The sequence below is a fragment of the Tetrao urogallus genome (assembly GCF_951394365.1).
Source record: "Tetrao urogallus genome assembly, chromosome: 1".
NCBI lineage: Eukaryota > Metazoa > Chordata > Aves > Galliformes > Phasianidae > Tetrao > Tetrao urogallus.
The window spans coordinates 148,912,860-148,927,836 of NC_136813.1; the positions used below are offsets into that span (position 1 = coordinate 148,912,860).

The following is a 14,977-nucleotide window of genomic DNA, read 5'->3' on the forward strand; positions in this document are numbered from 1 at the left end:
ACCAAATCCTGCTGAGAGTGAATAAATATTTCTCCTCCATCAGACCAAATATTTTCATTTATCATCATAGTATCTAGGGATAAAAGATCTGAGAAGACTTTGTTCCTAGATGGACTCAGAACTACTTTAATGGTTCTGCGTTTTATGGGAGGTGATTTTTACTCCATACTCAGCACTGCTGAGGTTACATCTGGAGCACTGCAGCAAACTTTGGCCATTATACATCAAAGCACAGGACAGATTTCTAAGGAAAGCAATCAAAATGTGGAAAACATGACCTCTGTGGATGAGCCAACATAAGTGGTCTTGCTCAATTAAAAAACAAGCAAACAAACATAATACTGACAAATCTAGCTCATGGAAGACCATAAAAAGATGAGCACATCATGGCATTGGAACTAGTAATAATCAACCAAATGTGAGTCTGAGCAAATTTGTTCAATTGTTTGGAAGAAAATTCCATCGTGAGCTGTTAAGCTGACAGCTACCTCCACTGGCTCAACAACTCCCTGAGAAGCAGCTCACCACTAGAAGCTCCCTTCTTCCTTCTTCGTACCCTTCTCTCAGCCATCTGCTATTAGTCCCTGCCACAGATGAGCTATGAGAGTGGCCCAACCCTCTGCACTGACCAAGTGCCTTTCTCTTACTCGCTCATTTTTTTCAGATAAGACACTACAAAAAAAACCCTTTTGTCTTATGAAAACAATTCTTCATTCTAAAGAGTAGTTAACCATGGGAACAAGCCACTTGCAGAGCAGCCCTTCACTAAACACTTTAAAAGCTTAGTATACTTGAGCCCTTGTTCCTGTTTGAAAAAGAAGGCAGACAACAAGATTACAAAGTTCAGCGTAGGCCACCAACTCTACATAGTCCACCGTTTATTCTTATTTTTTAAATGAGCAGAGAGATTAGTAAGACGATTGCAAATTCTGCTGTTCAGATGCACATAAAATTTCCAGTGCTGTAAACATAAATGCATTCAGGGCAAAGTCTGAAATGTCATTAAAAATGGCCACCCTTCCAAATGTCGTCTTGAGGTTTTGTAACAAAATGCAAGGCTCGGTGATATCTAGAAACCCTCTGTCAGCAGTAAAACTGCCTTGTTAGTGCAACCAGAAGACCTCTCATGTTAGCCAGTCTTGCTTACAATTGACACAGGCACATTCCACTCCATCTGAAAGAGTCTGTATTGTCTGTAATTCTCAATATATGTTTTCATTACATTAGTTATTTTTATGTCACAAAGATATACACTAAAAAAAAAAAAAAGAACCACTACTGTCTTTGTTATAGATCTTTGTCCCCATTTAAGTCTTTACCTCCTACCTGTATCTTTAGCTGTAAAGTTAGCTACAGCAAAGATGTAATCGTAGATTGAAATCCAACCTAAGAAGCAAATACCATCTTTGGAATGCCTTCCAGATAGATAGGAAGACAAGAAATTATTTAATTCTATGCCATTGCTTGTTTCTTTCCAACTTCACAAAGCTCCTAACTGGGAATAGAATACAGTTATTGTTAGCTCTGCTCTTCACAAAGAATTTTGGCTGCGATACCCTTTGGCTTGCTTCATTACTTAGTGTGGATTTCCTGATTAACGTATTTCAAAAAGTTACAAAGCGCTAAGAAATAAATGTTCTGTTTTTACAAAAATCCCTACCTACGCTCATGAGCCAAAGAACACGGAACAGCACTTAGACCTTGACACGCTCAATATATTAACACAACTCTTTAGCTCTAATACATGGTTCAGTGTGTTTACACATTATTTTAAATGCAGAAAAAAAATCTGTCAGGTTCTTAAAGGAATCTACAGCATGTACACACAGTCCTGTCAGATGACATTATCATGAGGGACTCTGGATCGTAACAGACTATATGTAGACAGAACCTAGTTATGAAATAAAAGGAAGCTATGCTTTGCAAGCTGTAGACTGTTAGCCAAATTTTTATGCAGGGAGTATATTCAGTAAATTAAAATAAATGACCTGATGGCAGTTACATATAATGCGATTATGGGGAGAGAAAGCAAGTGAGCACAGACGTTCATTTATACAACTTCTAAGACTGTACTAAGTAAGAGTACAAATCAATTAATTTTCTTGCAGAAAATATATCCATCCAAGTAGAAATCAGAGGTTGCTCCAAAAGGCCATACTTTCAGCATACTCATCTCTAACATCGAAGTGTAATTTCACAGTACATAGTCTCTGCCAGTAACATAAATGTGAACAATCCTGAGCCTCTTGCAAGTAACACAGTATATGCCAATAGAGCAGTTTGGGGGTCAGTGCTGTAAATTGCATCATTGGAATAAGAGACGTAAAAGTGAACTCTAAAAAGGTTCGGTTTTTTGGACCAGGTTGACTAAGTAGGCTGATTAATAACACTGGCACAAAAACTTGTGTTGAACCCATTTGATGGGTGAAAGTGAACAACTAATGGCAGATGGGGTTTCTTAGGAGGCCAGTTTCATTACCAAGACCAGCATATTTTTAAGCTAGGTCCCAAATGAGCTGGCAAGGTCTGTTTTCCTTCTTTTGCTAAGGACTGCAGCAAAGGAATGAAGAACTAGCATCTCTTACAGATGTAAAATCTGAAATCTATTTTAGTAGCATTGCAAAGAACTCATGTGCCTACTGATTTCACCCAAAACTGTGAAAAGAGTTATAACTCATGTTCTAAATTTGATTATTTTTCCAGGTTGGTATCACAGCCATCTACACTGTGAACTAAGTTTAGGTGAAAAAAGAATCAGTTTTGGGATACACAGTACCAGATAATAAGATATTGGTAGGTGACCTTGTGGGAAAGCATTAATGGAACATACAGTTGGGCAGTCAGAACAATTAGCTAGGAACAAAAAACATCCGGGCACTTAGTGAAGGATCAAGGATCTCAAGTCAAGGATGAGGAAGACTTATTTTTCAGAAGCATGGGCATTGCTTCAAACACCACTTATCCAAAACAGTTGTTCTAGACTCGATTGCTTACCACAGAGAAAATAAAATAGTCTTTCATCAACTTATTGTAACCATTATGGGCCTAGAGAAGAATACATCCTGCCACTTAGAGGAGGCTTGGCTTCTGGATGTACTTTGAGAAGCATCTTCCCTAATCCCATTCCCACTTCCAGTCACCCATCCACTCCACTCAGCTTCCAGTTGCACATAATTAGGAATACAAAATCCAGTGTTACTGGTTAGTGAAGTACGTCAAAACATTCTTTTTTGTCTGTGAGGGAGAAGACAGACATTATATTGTGAAAGAATAGCTTAAATCACATACAGCCTTCTCTATAAATTGATATTCAACTCTATAAGAACTGTGGATAAAACATACATATTTGCAGCAATCACACAAAATTACTAGCAGATGGAGAGTGTGGTTGAAAGAAAGCACATTTCCTGACATATGATCAAGAGTCCCATCCTAACCTGCTAACCTTCGTTAGCTTCCCCACTTCTCAAGACAGCACCCAGGGAAAGATACTGCTCTGAACCACTGGCATCTCCACACCCTCTATTCTAAAAAAATCAGCAAGCCTTAAGAGACAGTTAATAACTAACTGCTGAGGCATTCTGTGACTGCAAGTTTATCCACATCCACACTAAGAGGCTGTTCTCTCACCATCAGAGACATGAGTCCTTCGCTTCATTTTGCATCTGAGAGCAAAAGGAAGAGAAGGCAGGAAAACCATTAACCAGCTCCTCGGTGAGGTGACCACTGCCATATCAGCTTGCTGCTTTTCCTAACACCACTGCAGAAAAAACAACATACATAATCTCAAATAGAATCACCAAGGCTGGAAAAGACCTCCAAGATCATCCAAGTCCAACATCCATGTACCACCAATACCTCCCCACTAAACCATATCCCTTAGCACAACATGTAAGTGGACAGTGATGCTTAGATGTCAACTAAATTATAAGATAGACCTTAGAAAACAGGTAATTCTTGTTCTATCATGGATCTCAATCACAGAGATTATAGTCGTTCTCTAAGAGAAAAATGAAAGAACATCAGGGAAAAGCAAATACATCATTTAAGGAAAATACTGTATAAGTTGTCCGATAATTTTGCTTCTGGACAAACAGTAATATACAAATCAAACATATTAAGGCTCAATTTATAAAAGGTTAACAAAGGATTAATAGCTTTACTAAATAGCTATTTAATTCTCACCTATTATCAACCCAACAAATTGCTTCTACTCGTCTATAGTACCTTATATTGATTAGCTCAAAACCCTCCCTAACGCGTACTACACATTTCTCTAACATGAATTACAACATTTATGAATCATTTATTAACCTTTCATAAAATTCTATATAAACCTTAACATGAAGTACGACCAACTTCATGCATTTCAGTCCCATACCCCAGGACACATAAAATACAAGACCTTTCAAATTTTTACTTAAGACTCTGTTTTAGCCAGGAGCATCACAAGCCACAGATTCACCAGCGTCTATGGTGGCTCAGCCAACTCACTGTGGACACAAGCAGTGGTGGAGGAAGATCACAGGGAACAGTTCAGATTCTTCCAAAACAAATGCCCTATTTTTTTTTTTAATTGGAACTAACGTTTGATTTCAAGACAACAAAATCAGAAAGCAGAAGACAGTCTGATGTAATTCAATACATTGTTTTTCATTCTTTTTAGAAAAACAACAACAGCACTTCATGATATAAATAAATAAACCAGAAAACACGAAGGTAATTCCAAAACTCATCACTAAGATCTTAAAAAGGCAACAGCCGACTGCTTAGTGGTTGCAGCTTAAAGTTGTCTTACCTGCAAATTTTCCACATACTCAGAAGTCCCATTTAGTGTCTCATACTTAGGGAACAAGACATATTACATTTAGGTCTCCCATTTTTTTTTTTTTTTTTTAATTTTTTTTCTTTTTCTCCATTCAGCATTTTTAACTTCAGACCCCCACGTTAGTTTTTTTGTTTTTCTTTTTTCCTACCAAATTGTCTGTTGTTGGTTTTTAAAAGTTCAGATCAGGCTTGTACTTCTCCTTCACTCTCAGAGCCACCACCTTCATACCTAAAATCTTCCATCAGGTCTTCATGTTCTTGCCCCTTCCCTTCCTCCTTCTCCTCCTCTTCATCCTCATCATCATCTCCAAAAGTCTGTTCCTGCATTGTAGTGAAAGAGAAAGACCTGGCAGCAGCTTGTGCAGCCAGACCGGATGTGAAGTTAAAATCTGTTGATATGTGAAGCTGAGCCAGCCTATGCTTTATTTTTGAATGCAGTGCATCCACAGAGGGAGGCTGTGAAACTTCTACTCTATCCGTATCGCTTGGCTTGAGATCTTCAACTTCCCCTTCATACTGATAGCACATTGTCTCTTCAGCCTCTATAGAAACACCTTCTTCAGTAGGACTGTCTTTGTTTCTCTCCATCTCAGGATCTTCATACAAATATTCTGTCCTGCTTTTATCAGCAGCATTCATTTCTGAATTAGAGTCGCTTTCTTCAGATTTATCACAACTTTGGCTGCAGTCCTGCTTTTCTGTATTTGAATTCATGTGTGATTCCAAATTATTTAGGAGCTTCAATGACTCTACAGGAGACAAGGGTTTCACTGCAGCTTAAAAAGGGGAAAAAATGAATTGATAACTGAAAGCAAGCTGCTATGTACAAATAATATTTGTGTCTGAATAGGTGCAAGATTGGAAGTGTCAAAATGGATTAAAAACCAAACCAAACCAAACAATAACAACGACAACCAACAACAACAATGAAAAAAAAATCAAAGAAAACCTAAAACAAATTGGTGTTTTCTAGCCACAGAGGTGAAATGAAATGTGATAACTGCTCCTTAGAACTAAGTTTTAAAATGTTTGATATAGAAAGATGGCAGAAAACTGATTTTTAACAATGGAATCAAATGTGGATGATGCATTCCATGATCAAGTTAAAAACAGGTAAAACTTCTGCACTGGATACAGATTTGAACTGTCTTTGTTTTAGACAACGGTTTACCTAATCCAATAAAGACAGCTGGTACAGAAAAAAAGTCCTTACACGCAATGTCTGATCTCACATCACAACATACAAACACAACACGTATTCATACAGCCAGGTAAGATGTCCTCACAAATTAAGTGTGGTTTAATTTAGCCTCTCTTGAAGTTAGTAGCAGCAGCGAGTCCCATTGCCAGCAACGGGATGCTTGCCAGGAAGTCTCTCCTCCCAGTGTTAAGGGTTAGTATAACTTGGTACAATCACTTCTTGAAGAACAGATGTCTCTCTTTTTTAAGATAAACGATACAATGTCCATTTCCAAGTAACAGATTCCCTAAACTGCAGTAGCTCCATTAGAGTAGCAGCACGAACATAAATGAGCGGCAACAGCAGATTCCCAAGTAGCATTTCCCTTTCTAATTCCATTCTGACTTTACCCCTGTAAGCAGAGATGAAAATAACTCTGGGAAATAAGGAAACTTTTCATGGGAAACAAAACGTATGGTATTAGGATTTTTCCATTGCATCCTATTGCAGTCACATTTATTTTAGCTAGTTGAAGGTAGGCGTATCACTACAGTTGTCACACGGATAATTATTTTCACTAGCACGCAAAGGCTATAGATTAGAATTTGTATTCTATTGTTTGTTTTAAAAATTCATATACTGAAGGAGCACTGGACCAGACTCATTTCAATTACTGAGTAGCTGACCATGTGTTGTGCTCTTTGGGCATATCAAAGTGCTGGAAGCTGACCTCTTATGTAGAAACCAGCCTCTCCCATCAGTGAACCAAAAACCTTATTAAATGGCTTGCTACGTGCCTTGATTAAAGCCTCAGCATCTCTCAGAGTCTTTTTTTTCACCCCAAAACAATTGCATATTAGTTTCAGAGCTAAAAGGAGACCATATTAATTATTTTTATAAGCCATCCTCATATATTCAACTTTTGTACTGTTTAGAAGGAATCTGTGATAAGTCCTGAGCAGATGAAAGAAATGACACTTTCTTCACTTCCCATTATAGACTTTCTAATCCTAAAAAAAAAAAAAAAGTAATATCTCTATGAGAAAAGGAAAGGAACTAGCATGAGCCACAAAGGCTTGCAATGGAATAGTTACTCATGATTACAGGAGTTAGCTGACTCCTCCTGCAGCTGTTACAGCTGTTCAGCTAAGCCAGTTCATTGATTTCTATAAAGATATAACCACAAATGACCTAAAGAGATACTAATGTGGATAGGCATCAGCTGCTAGCTTAGGTAAGGAAATTTCCTATGCAAGCTTTCTTGACAAAGAAGTCTTTCTGTAACAGTCACTATATTCATGAAGACTTGAAGCGAGGGTAGGATTTCTCCCTTCTGCTTCCTCTGGGAAGTTGCGTGGTATCCCATCTATCATCAGAAGGATAATACAGAAATCCTACTCGAGTAGTCTCTGATGCAATTTGATATCTTTGCTTTTTAACTCATCTAGAAGAGAAGAGCAGCCAATACCAACAGCTGGGAGATTGTCTTTAGCATAGTTATAGCTAAGTGGACATAACAAAAAAAAGCTGTGATGCTCAGGTATTTTTGTGGGTTTGATATCAATAGAAACCGTCTCATAAATACGTATGGTCTGTTACTGTGTGTTTCCACTAAATTATTGAGAGATGCAATCGATGGCTGGCTTTTTTCTGGCAAAAACTGCAGTGGCAGAATCCTTGGATTCTGAATATGCTGCCAAACTTGAGGGTTGTTTTTCTTAAGCTAGAGTATGACAACTTTCAGAGGGCTCCTCCTAACCCATCCTGAAGAGGAAGGAATGAAAATGGGAAAACGAAAGGAAAGAAGAAAATACAAATCGCTCCCTCGTTATATAAAACACTCACTCATTATATTAAAGATAATAAATCAAACAGCTCAAGCAGCAGAAGCAGTCAAGCTGTATCCAGACTCAGAGGAACTGAGATTGTCTTGCTGAGGCAAAGTAAATTTTCATACTCTTGCTTTCAGGTTCAAGTGGCTACAGCTACAAGGCAGTCCCCAGAATTAGTAAAGGTAAGTTTGAAAGAACTCCTCCCTCTTATGCTTTTTTGTTGTTTTTTTTTTTTTTTTTTTTGCAAAATACATTCTGTGTGCTTCCTCTCTCACAGAAACAAAAGCCTGTCTTAGTCTGTTATGAATCTTTAATTATTTCTTCACTTTAATCTCTCAATTTTTGTTTGTCTGTGATAAATTCTGACAGTTTCTTTAAATTCCAAAAAATATTTATGAACCCTGATTAAAATTCATATTTATGAGAAAGCAATGAAAGAAAGTCAGTGTATTTTGCAAGGATTATAGCCTGACAGTCCTCTTTATGCCATGCTTCATAGTTTGTGTACTTAATACTTTGGCTCAATATTTTTGTTTGGAGCCAAATGATTGCTATAAAAATTTAAAGAGATGGAATAAAAAAAAATGAAGTCACACAGTATTGTCAAAGACACTGCCATCATTGAGCACTATTTAAATTCTATGGCAGTCAGAAACTTGATGGTAAACGGACATTTACTCTTTCTGAGAAAGGGAGTAATTTTCAAAAGCAGCGCTTACCATGGTCACTGAATAGGAGTTGTTTCCATTTCTGCCTTTCTGCTTCTGAAGCTTTAAATCCCAGTACAGATTTCAATTCTTGTAACACCCTTTTAGATTCCTCTCTCTCTCGTTTTTGTCTCTCTCTCTCTTCCTGGGAAAAGCAGTCAAAAGCTTCCCTATTATATTCATTGTCCATATCAGAATAATCAACATAGGCTTCCAATTCCTGAATAAAGAAAATAAATATTTTACATTTTTCACTTTCAGTGTAGACCCTATTCTAGAAGCTAATGCATGATCAAGTGATCTCAACACAAGTCAACCACAGTGGAAGGATGGAGCCTAGTTTGAGCAGAGCCAGTGCATCTGACATTCTTAATTCCACTCAATGCAAAGTTAACATCATTGCAGCCACCTAAGACTTACTTTCATCTACAAGTATTCCCCATGAATGGGGAATACTTTCCCATGAAACACAGCAGAAGGAAAATATATCAATTTTTTTCCTTTCTTTTACAAGTCCCCTTATGAAATAGCTCCCGATACCAACCTGGCTTGCTTTGACAAGACAAGGAGGTCACTGCACAAGCAACTGAAAAAGGAACAAAGCCCAATTTTTAATTTGAATGACCCTATTTTTTTTACCTGTTCTTCAGGGATGGGATCTCTGTCTTCTATGTACACAGTAGGCTGTATTAAAGGTACTGAAGTATGCTGTAGGTTATCACAGGAAGCTTCAAGTTTGCCTTCAGGGGAAAGGAAAAAAGGGATGAAGAAAAAAAAAAAAAAGAATTCTGAGTGTTCAGTGATATTTTTGACTCAGTCAGGTGTTATGACACAGGCTAGAAGAAGTTGCTACCTGGTGCATCAAATGCTTTCTTGCATAAACAGTATAGTTACCACTTTTAGACAGGAACAATTCATTTAGTGAGGATTTGTCCCAAGTCCAATGCTCTTCAATATTTCCATTGGATGAAAAAAAAAAAAAAAAAAAAAAAGAAAGTATTTAAGCTCATTAGATTTCCTGACATTGTGATAATCTGCAAGGACACTGAAAAGTAGAATTAAAAAAAAAAAACTAACGGAAAATCAGAGATGCCCCAGGAAGAATTGGACTTCAGATACAGCAGTTCAGTGACAGCAGCTGTGACATTTTGCGCTTTTGAATAGCCAACTGCATAAATATATGTTGACTGACTGGGCAGCACCACTGAGAAAAGGATCTGAGGAGACCAGTCAATTATACCCTGCTGTAAGAAAGAAGCCAGACTACATATAAACAGCAGCACAGATTGTTAGACACAGGAAATTACTTTTCTGCTCTGCTTGGCACTGATCAGGCTGTGGATGGAACATAGCGCTCAGGCTGGGATTCCTCCATTCAAAGATACTGCAGACCAGCTAAAGGGTGTCCAGAGGAAAAACAATGGAAATGGTCAGAGGGCTAAATAAAGTATAGCCGTTATAGGAGATTCAAAGGATATGTGGTTACGTGGAGAAGACAGAAATGTTATTAGCCGCCTTAAAAAATGTAAGAGAAGGCTATAAGGAGGAAATGGATTTCCACTGTGGGTGGTCAAAAGCACTTTTTTTTTTTTTTTTTTTTTAATTGCAGCAAAAGCTATTTATACTGAATATCAGAAATAGCATTCTACTGGTAAATGAAATTTAAGTGCTGGAACAGATGCCTGGAAATACCGTAAAATATCTCTATGCAGATGTTCTAAGAGCAGGTAAACAACATTTACATATCGCAAAAATACAAATTTGCCACTGAGAAGAGAAATGGGCAAGACAAACTTGACAAACCCCATTCACCTTTATTTTCAATTTTTAATCTATACACTGAATACACAGAGATAGTATTCTTAAGATAGGCAGTTCACACTGACAATGACTCTAATGATGCTCAGTTACCTGCTTTTGCAAACAAGGAAAAACATGTGATTCCCTGTTCGCTTGGGTTGAGTTAAAGATTTGATGTTCCAGATGTATTTAAATGCAAAATGATAAGAGAAAGGTAAAGCATGAAGTGAAACCTGACACAAGAGAAAAATTGATGTTCACTGCACAATTGCATCTTGGAATAAAAACATTTTAAAAAAATATGCTGCTGAAGGTATGAAAACAAATTTGGAAGTGTAATAAGGAATTTATCAATGAAAAGCTTGGTTTCCTGAATTAGAAGAACAAAACAGCTGCACTGATATGTACAGGCTGCTCTATTTGCCATCTGTTTGGGGTGATAACGTTGCTAAGGAGACACTTCAAGAGCACAAATTCAATGTTTTCACTAACACTGCTGTGGCTTTAGCTCCTCTCTGGTGGATCAAAGGACTACAAGGCCAGGAGCTTGCAGCAGGGTACTATGGTCCTACGGGAGTATTTGAATGTTCAGTTGGTTGACCTAAAGGTTTTTGATTTAACAAACTGAGCTTTTTAATATATTTGCAATAAATCTGCTTTGACATGCAAAAACTTGAAGCAGTAAGTATGCAATTAAGATCCGGATGCTTATAGAGAAAACAAAGACATGCAAAACGTGGACCCTGTCCTGCACAATCTCCAGGTCACCAAATTGGAGAATAATGGATTTGATGGATGGACCACTCACTGGATAAGGAACTGGATGGTTGCACCCAGAGAGTTGTGGTCAATGGCTCAATGTCCAAGTGACGTTTCCTGAAACAAGAGACTGGTAATGAGTGGCATTCCTCATGGATCGGCGCTATGTAACATCTTTATAGGCAACATGGACAGTGGGATTGAGTGCACCTTCAGCAAGTTTGCAGATGACACCAAGCTGAGTGGTGCAGCTGACATGCTAGAGGGAAGGGATGTCATCCAGAGGGACCTGGACAGGTTCAATGTCCATGTCAACCTTGTGAAGTTCAACAAGGACAAGTGCAAGATCCTGCACCTGAGTCGGGGCAATCCCAAGCACAGATACGGCAGGTTAGGCAGAGAATGGCTTGAGAGAAGCCCGAGGAGAAGGATTTGGGGGTGTCAGTTGATGAAAGACTCAACATGAGATGACAATGTGTGCTCACAGCCCAGAAAGCCAACCATTTCCTGGGTTGCATCAAGAGAAGCACGACCAGCAGGTTGAGGGAGGTGATTCTGCCCCTCTACTGTACTCTTGTGTGACCCCATCTGGAGTATTATGTCCAATTCTGGGGCCCCTAACATGAGAAGGACACTGAGCAGTTGAAGAGTGGGTCCAGAGGAGGACTACAAAGATCATCAGAATGCTGGAGCACCTCCCCCACAGGGACAGGCAGAGAGAGTTGGGGCTCTTCAGCCTGGAGAAGGCTCTGGGGGGTCTTATAGTAGCCTTCCAGTACCTGAAGGGAGCCTACAGAAAAGCTGAGGAGAAACTTCTTATGAGGGCGCATAGAGACAGGATGAGGGGAAATGGTTTTGAACGGGAAGAAGGTAGATTTGGACTACACATGAAGAAGAAATTCTTTGCTACAAGGGTGGTGAGACACTGGAACAGATTGCCCACAAAGACTGTGAATGCCCCCCTCCCTGGAACCATTCAAGGTCAGGCTGGATGGGGCTTTGAGCAACCTGGTCTAGAGGGAGGTGTCCCCCTGTAGCAGGGGGGTTGGAACTAGGTGATCATAAGGGTCCTTTCCAACCCCAAACCATCCTACGATTCTATGAAAACCGCTTTGAAAAATATGTGCTATGCTGCTGCCTAGGGTGCCACAACTAGGACAGACCACAGTTCAAAGCAGTTCTTTAGTGGCTGGATGCTCCCAGTGAATAATTCAGCAAAAGCATTCCAGCAAGTATCAAACTCAAGAAAAAGTAAATTTAAACACTGGATACGCTTTGCATTTACAGATGGAGTAAAAAGGAGTGACTTTGTAATACTAAGCACAATTGAAAGTTATTGCTGAAAATATTTAATATATACAGCTTTTAAGTTATGAAATATTTCCTCTCAAAACTTGGTCTAAACCATTAACAACAACTCCCTCTTCATCTCTGTTCATAATTGATGATATATCCCCACAGCTTTTCTTTGGTTAGTTGAACTAAACATCTACTGCACCAAAAGCACTATTCAACCACTTTGACACAAAGTTGTATTGTTAGGCTTTTAACTACAGCTTTTGTCAAAAAATTCATTTGATTTTACATAATGGTGAATAAAGACAAAATAAAGATGTGCTTAGCTGTTATATTATTTCAGCAGGAAGGTATCTTCTTTCAAAGAGTTTTAAGGAAGTATTGAAAAAAAGCCCCACATGTAATTCACATAATTAATTCACATAATCATGACTGACAGATGAGCTGTTAAGATGAATACAAAGAGATTACAAGTTAGCAGAGGGGTTGGACTCGATCTCCTGAGGTCCCTTGAAACCTCTACAATTCTGTGATTCTGTAATGAGATGATTTCATGCACAGCTTGAAAAGTTCAACTCACAGAAGCTGAACTGCTCAGAAATACATTAGGAAATTCAAATGTAGTCAGATAAAAATAACATAATTTAAACATAATTTAAAAGTAGTTTCTGGGGAGTGATTCAGTAAACTTGTTACAAAATATTCAAATCACACACATTCCCACCAGGCAAGTCACTGGACAAACTGAAAGTGAAGGCTCTTTAATGATTTTGCATCATAATATATATTAATAACAGCAAGTTTGTTATGCCATGTCTGGACCTGCGTGGAGCTGTAGACACAGGATTCACCAGTGCTCCCAATTCTAACGTGAACACGAACAATGTCAGCCTGGGCATCTCTTGGACCACAGCAGTATTCATCCACCTACTGGATACCCCACCCATACATAATTAAGAGCCTAGCTCACTACAAACTGGGATTTCTGTAGGTAACTTGCTGATACATATCCCAGATAATAATTTTCCTAATATAGTCTCCATTACTACCAGCATTACTCAGATGCTGGGCTGTGCCTTCCTAGGCCAGTAAAAAAGCTCCTGGAAACAAGATCAGAAATTTTATGTTCAACTCTGTGTCAAAAGAGTTTCAGCTCACTTCAATCACTTAAGCTAAATGTAAATCACAAAGATAACAGCATGGACAGTAGAGCTCACTAAGGCAAAACTTTGGCATGTGCTGTTCACATCACTTTTAAACACAAAGGAGATCAGTTCACTATATCTGAGAGAGCAGGTAAGCAGGTGTTATAAACTCAATACATCAATTTAAAATGTTTCAGGAAGTGTCATTATCAAGAAATTTTCATGACAAGGTAATTGTCATTTCAATTACCTATCTAATATTTATGCAATAGGTAAAAGAAAAACCTCAGAGATATTTCATCAAAATCCCACCACTTCACATGCTGCTCACCAATTACAGGGAAAAATCCACTACTGGGCTCCACTTGGAAATGTAAATGTACCATGTAAATCCACATGCCTCATAGACTAAGTTAGCATTTTATTTTTTATATTTTTTTTTTTCCTGAAACAAAAGCTTCAAGGCCATCTCAATGACGAAATCTGACAAATAGATAGCTTTTCAAAGAGTAAGGTTGTTAAATCTCTTTAAGCTGAAATTCAGAAAATAAAGGCTGAATGCAGTTTTTGATCCATTCCAACTCTAAAGCACATCCCTTTAGTTGCTAAATTAACCTCTCATATTTACCTTTTTTATTTGGGTTTCTTCCACCCATTTTCTCCACCTGAGAAACGGCTTCTTCCCAGCAGCTGTTGCTTGCCTGCATATGAGGCTGAATAAACTTTAGTTTTTGTTCCAGAACCTGGTGCGCTTCTGTTGTTAATTCAGGTGTCTCTTTAGTGCTAACAAGTTTTTCAAGTTCATCCTCAAGAATTATTACCCTAATAAAATGAACAGAAATAAACACAAATAAATATTTGTCTTCACAGTTTCTTCAGGTATTTAATATCCTGTTATTCTCTTTAGCTTGTAAAGATCTAGTTTGGCCATCTCCTCAATAATGCCACACATTTTGAAAAATAAGATCCATTTATCCACATTGAGATACACCGTTCACTCATAGCAATTCTTACACGTAAGATTAAAGGAATAGATAGTTTCAGTTACTTCACCAGCCAGTGATGACATTTTAAAAATATTTACTATAGTTACTATGAGCTGAACTTTCTTATAAAGCATTTGGTATGTTAAAAAGTCAAGGGAAAGTAAGTACATTTTCAGATTTTTTTTTTTGAAGGGTTAGACAAAAGCAAAGATAGAAATTAAAGCACTGCTTAGCTTTGAATTTTCACTAGATATCAGAAGAGTAATCAGGAAACAACACTGGATTCCCCATTGAACCAGGAGTCTTTGACCTCATTCTACATAAAAATGTACTTACATGACAGCTGAGAGTTCAGACACAGCAATGGGAAGAGTGTGAGAATGTAAATAGGGAAACAGAATCTCTGAAGCATTCTTCAGATAATTATACTGTCAAAAAACATCTT

The 14,977-nt window shown here is 38.1% G+C and overlaps 1 protein-coding gene across 1 annotated transcript in view; it reads right to left on the reverse strand.

The window, feature by feature from the left end:
- Positions 1 to 5,010: 5,010 nt before the first annotated feature.
- VEZT (vezatin, adherens junctions transmembrane protein) overlaps positions 5,011 to 14,977 on the reverse strand; it is a gene marked incomplete at both ends in the record, with an annotated part of 39,608 nt that continues 29,641 nt past the window's right edge. The window contains 4 exons of the mRNA XM_079545215.1: positions 5,011 to 5,603; positions 8,559 to 8,766; positions 9,186 to 9,286; positions 14,175 to 14,368. Of these exons, the coding sequence (XP_079401341.1) occupies positions 5,011 to 5,603; positions 8,559 to 8,766; positions 9,186 to 9,286; positions 14,175 to 14,368 (1,096 nt within the window). The remainder of the gene's footprint in view (positions 5,604 to 8,558; positions 8,767 to 9,185; positions 9,287 to 14,174; positions 14,369 to 14,977) is intronic.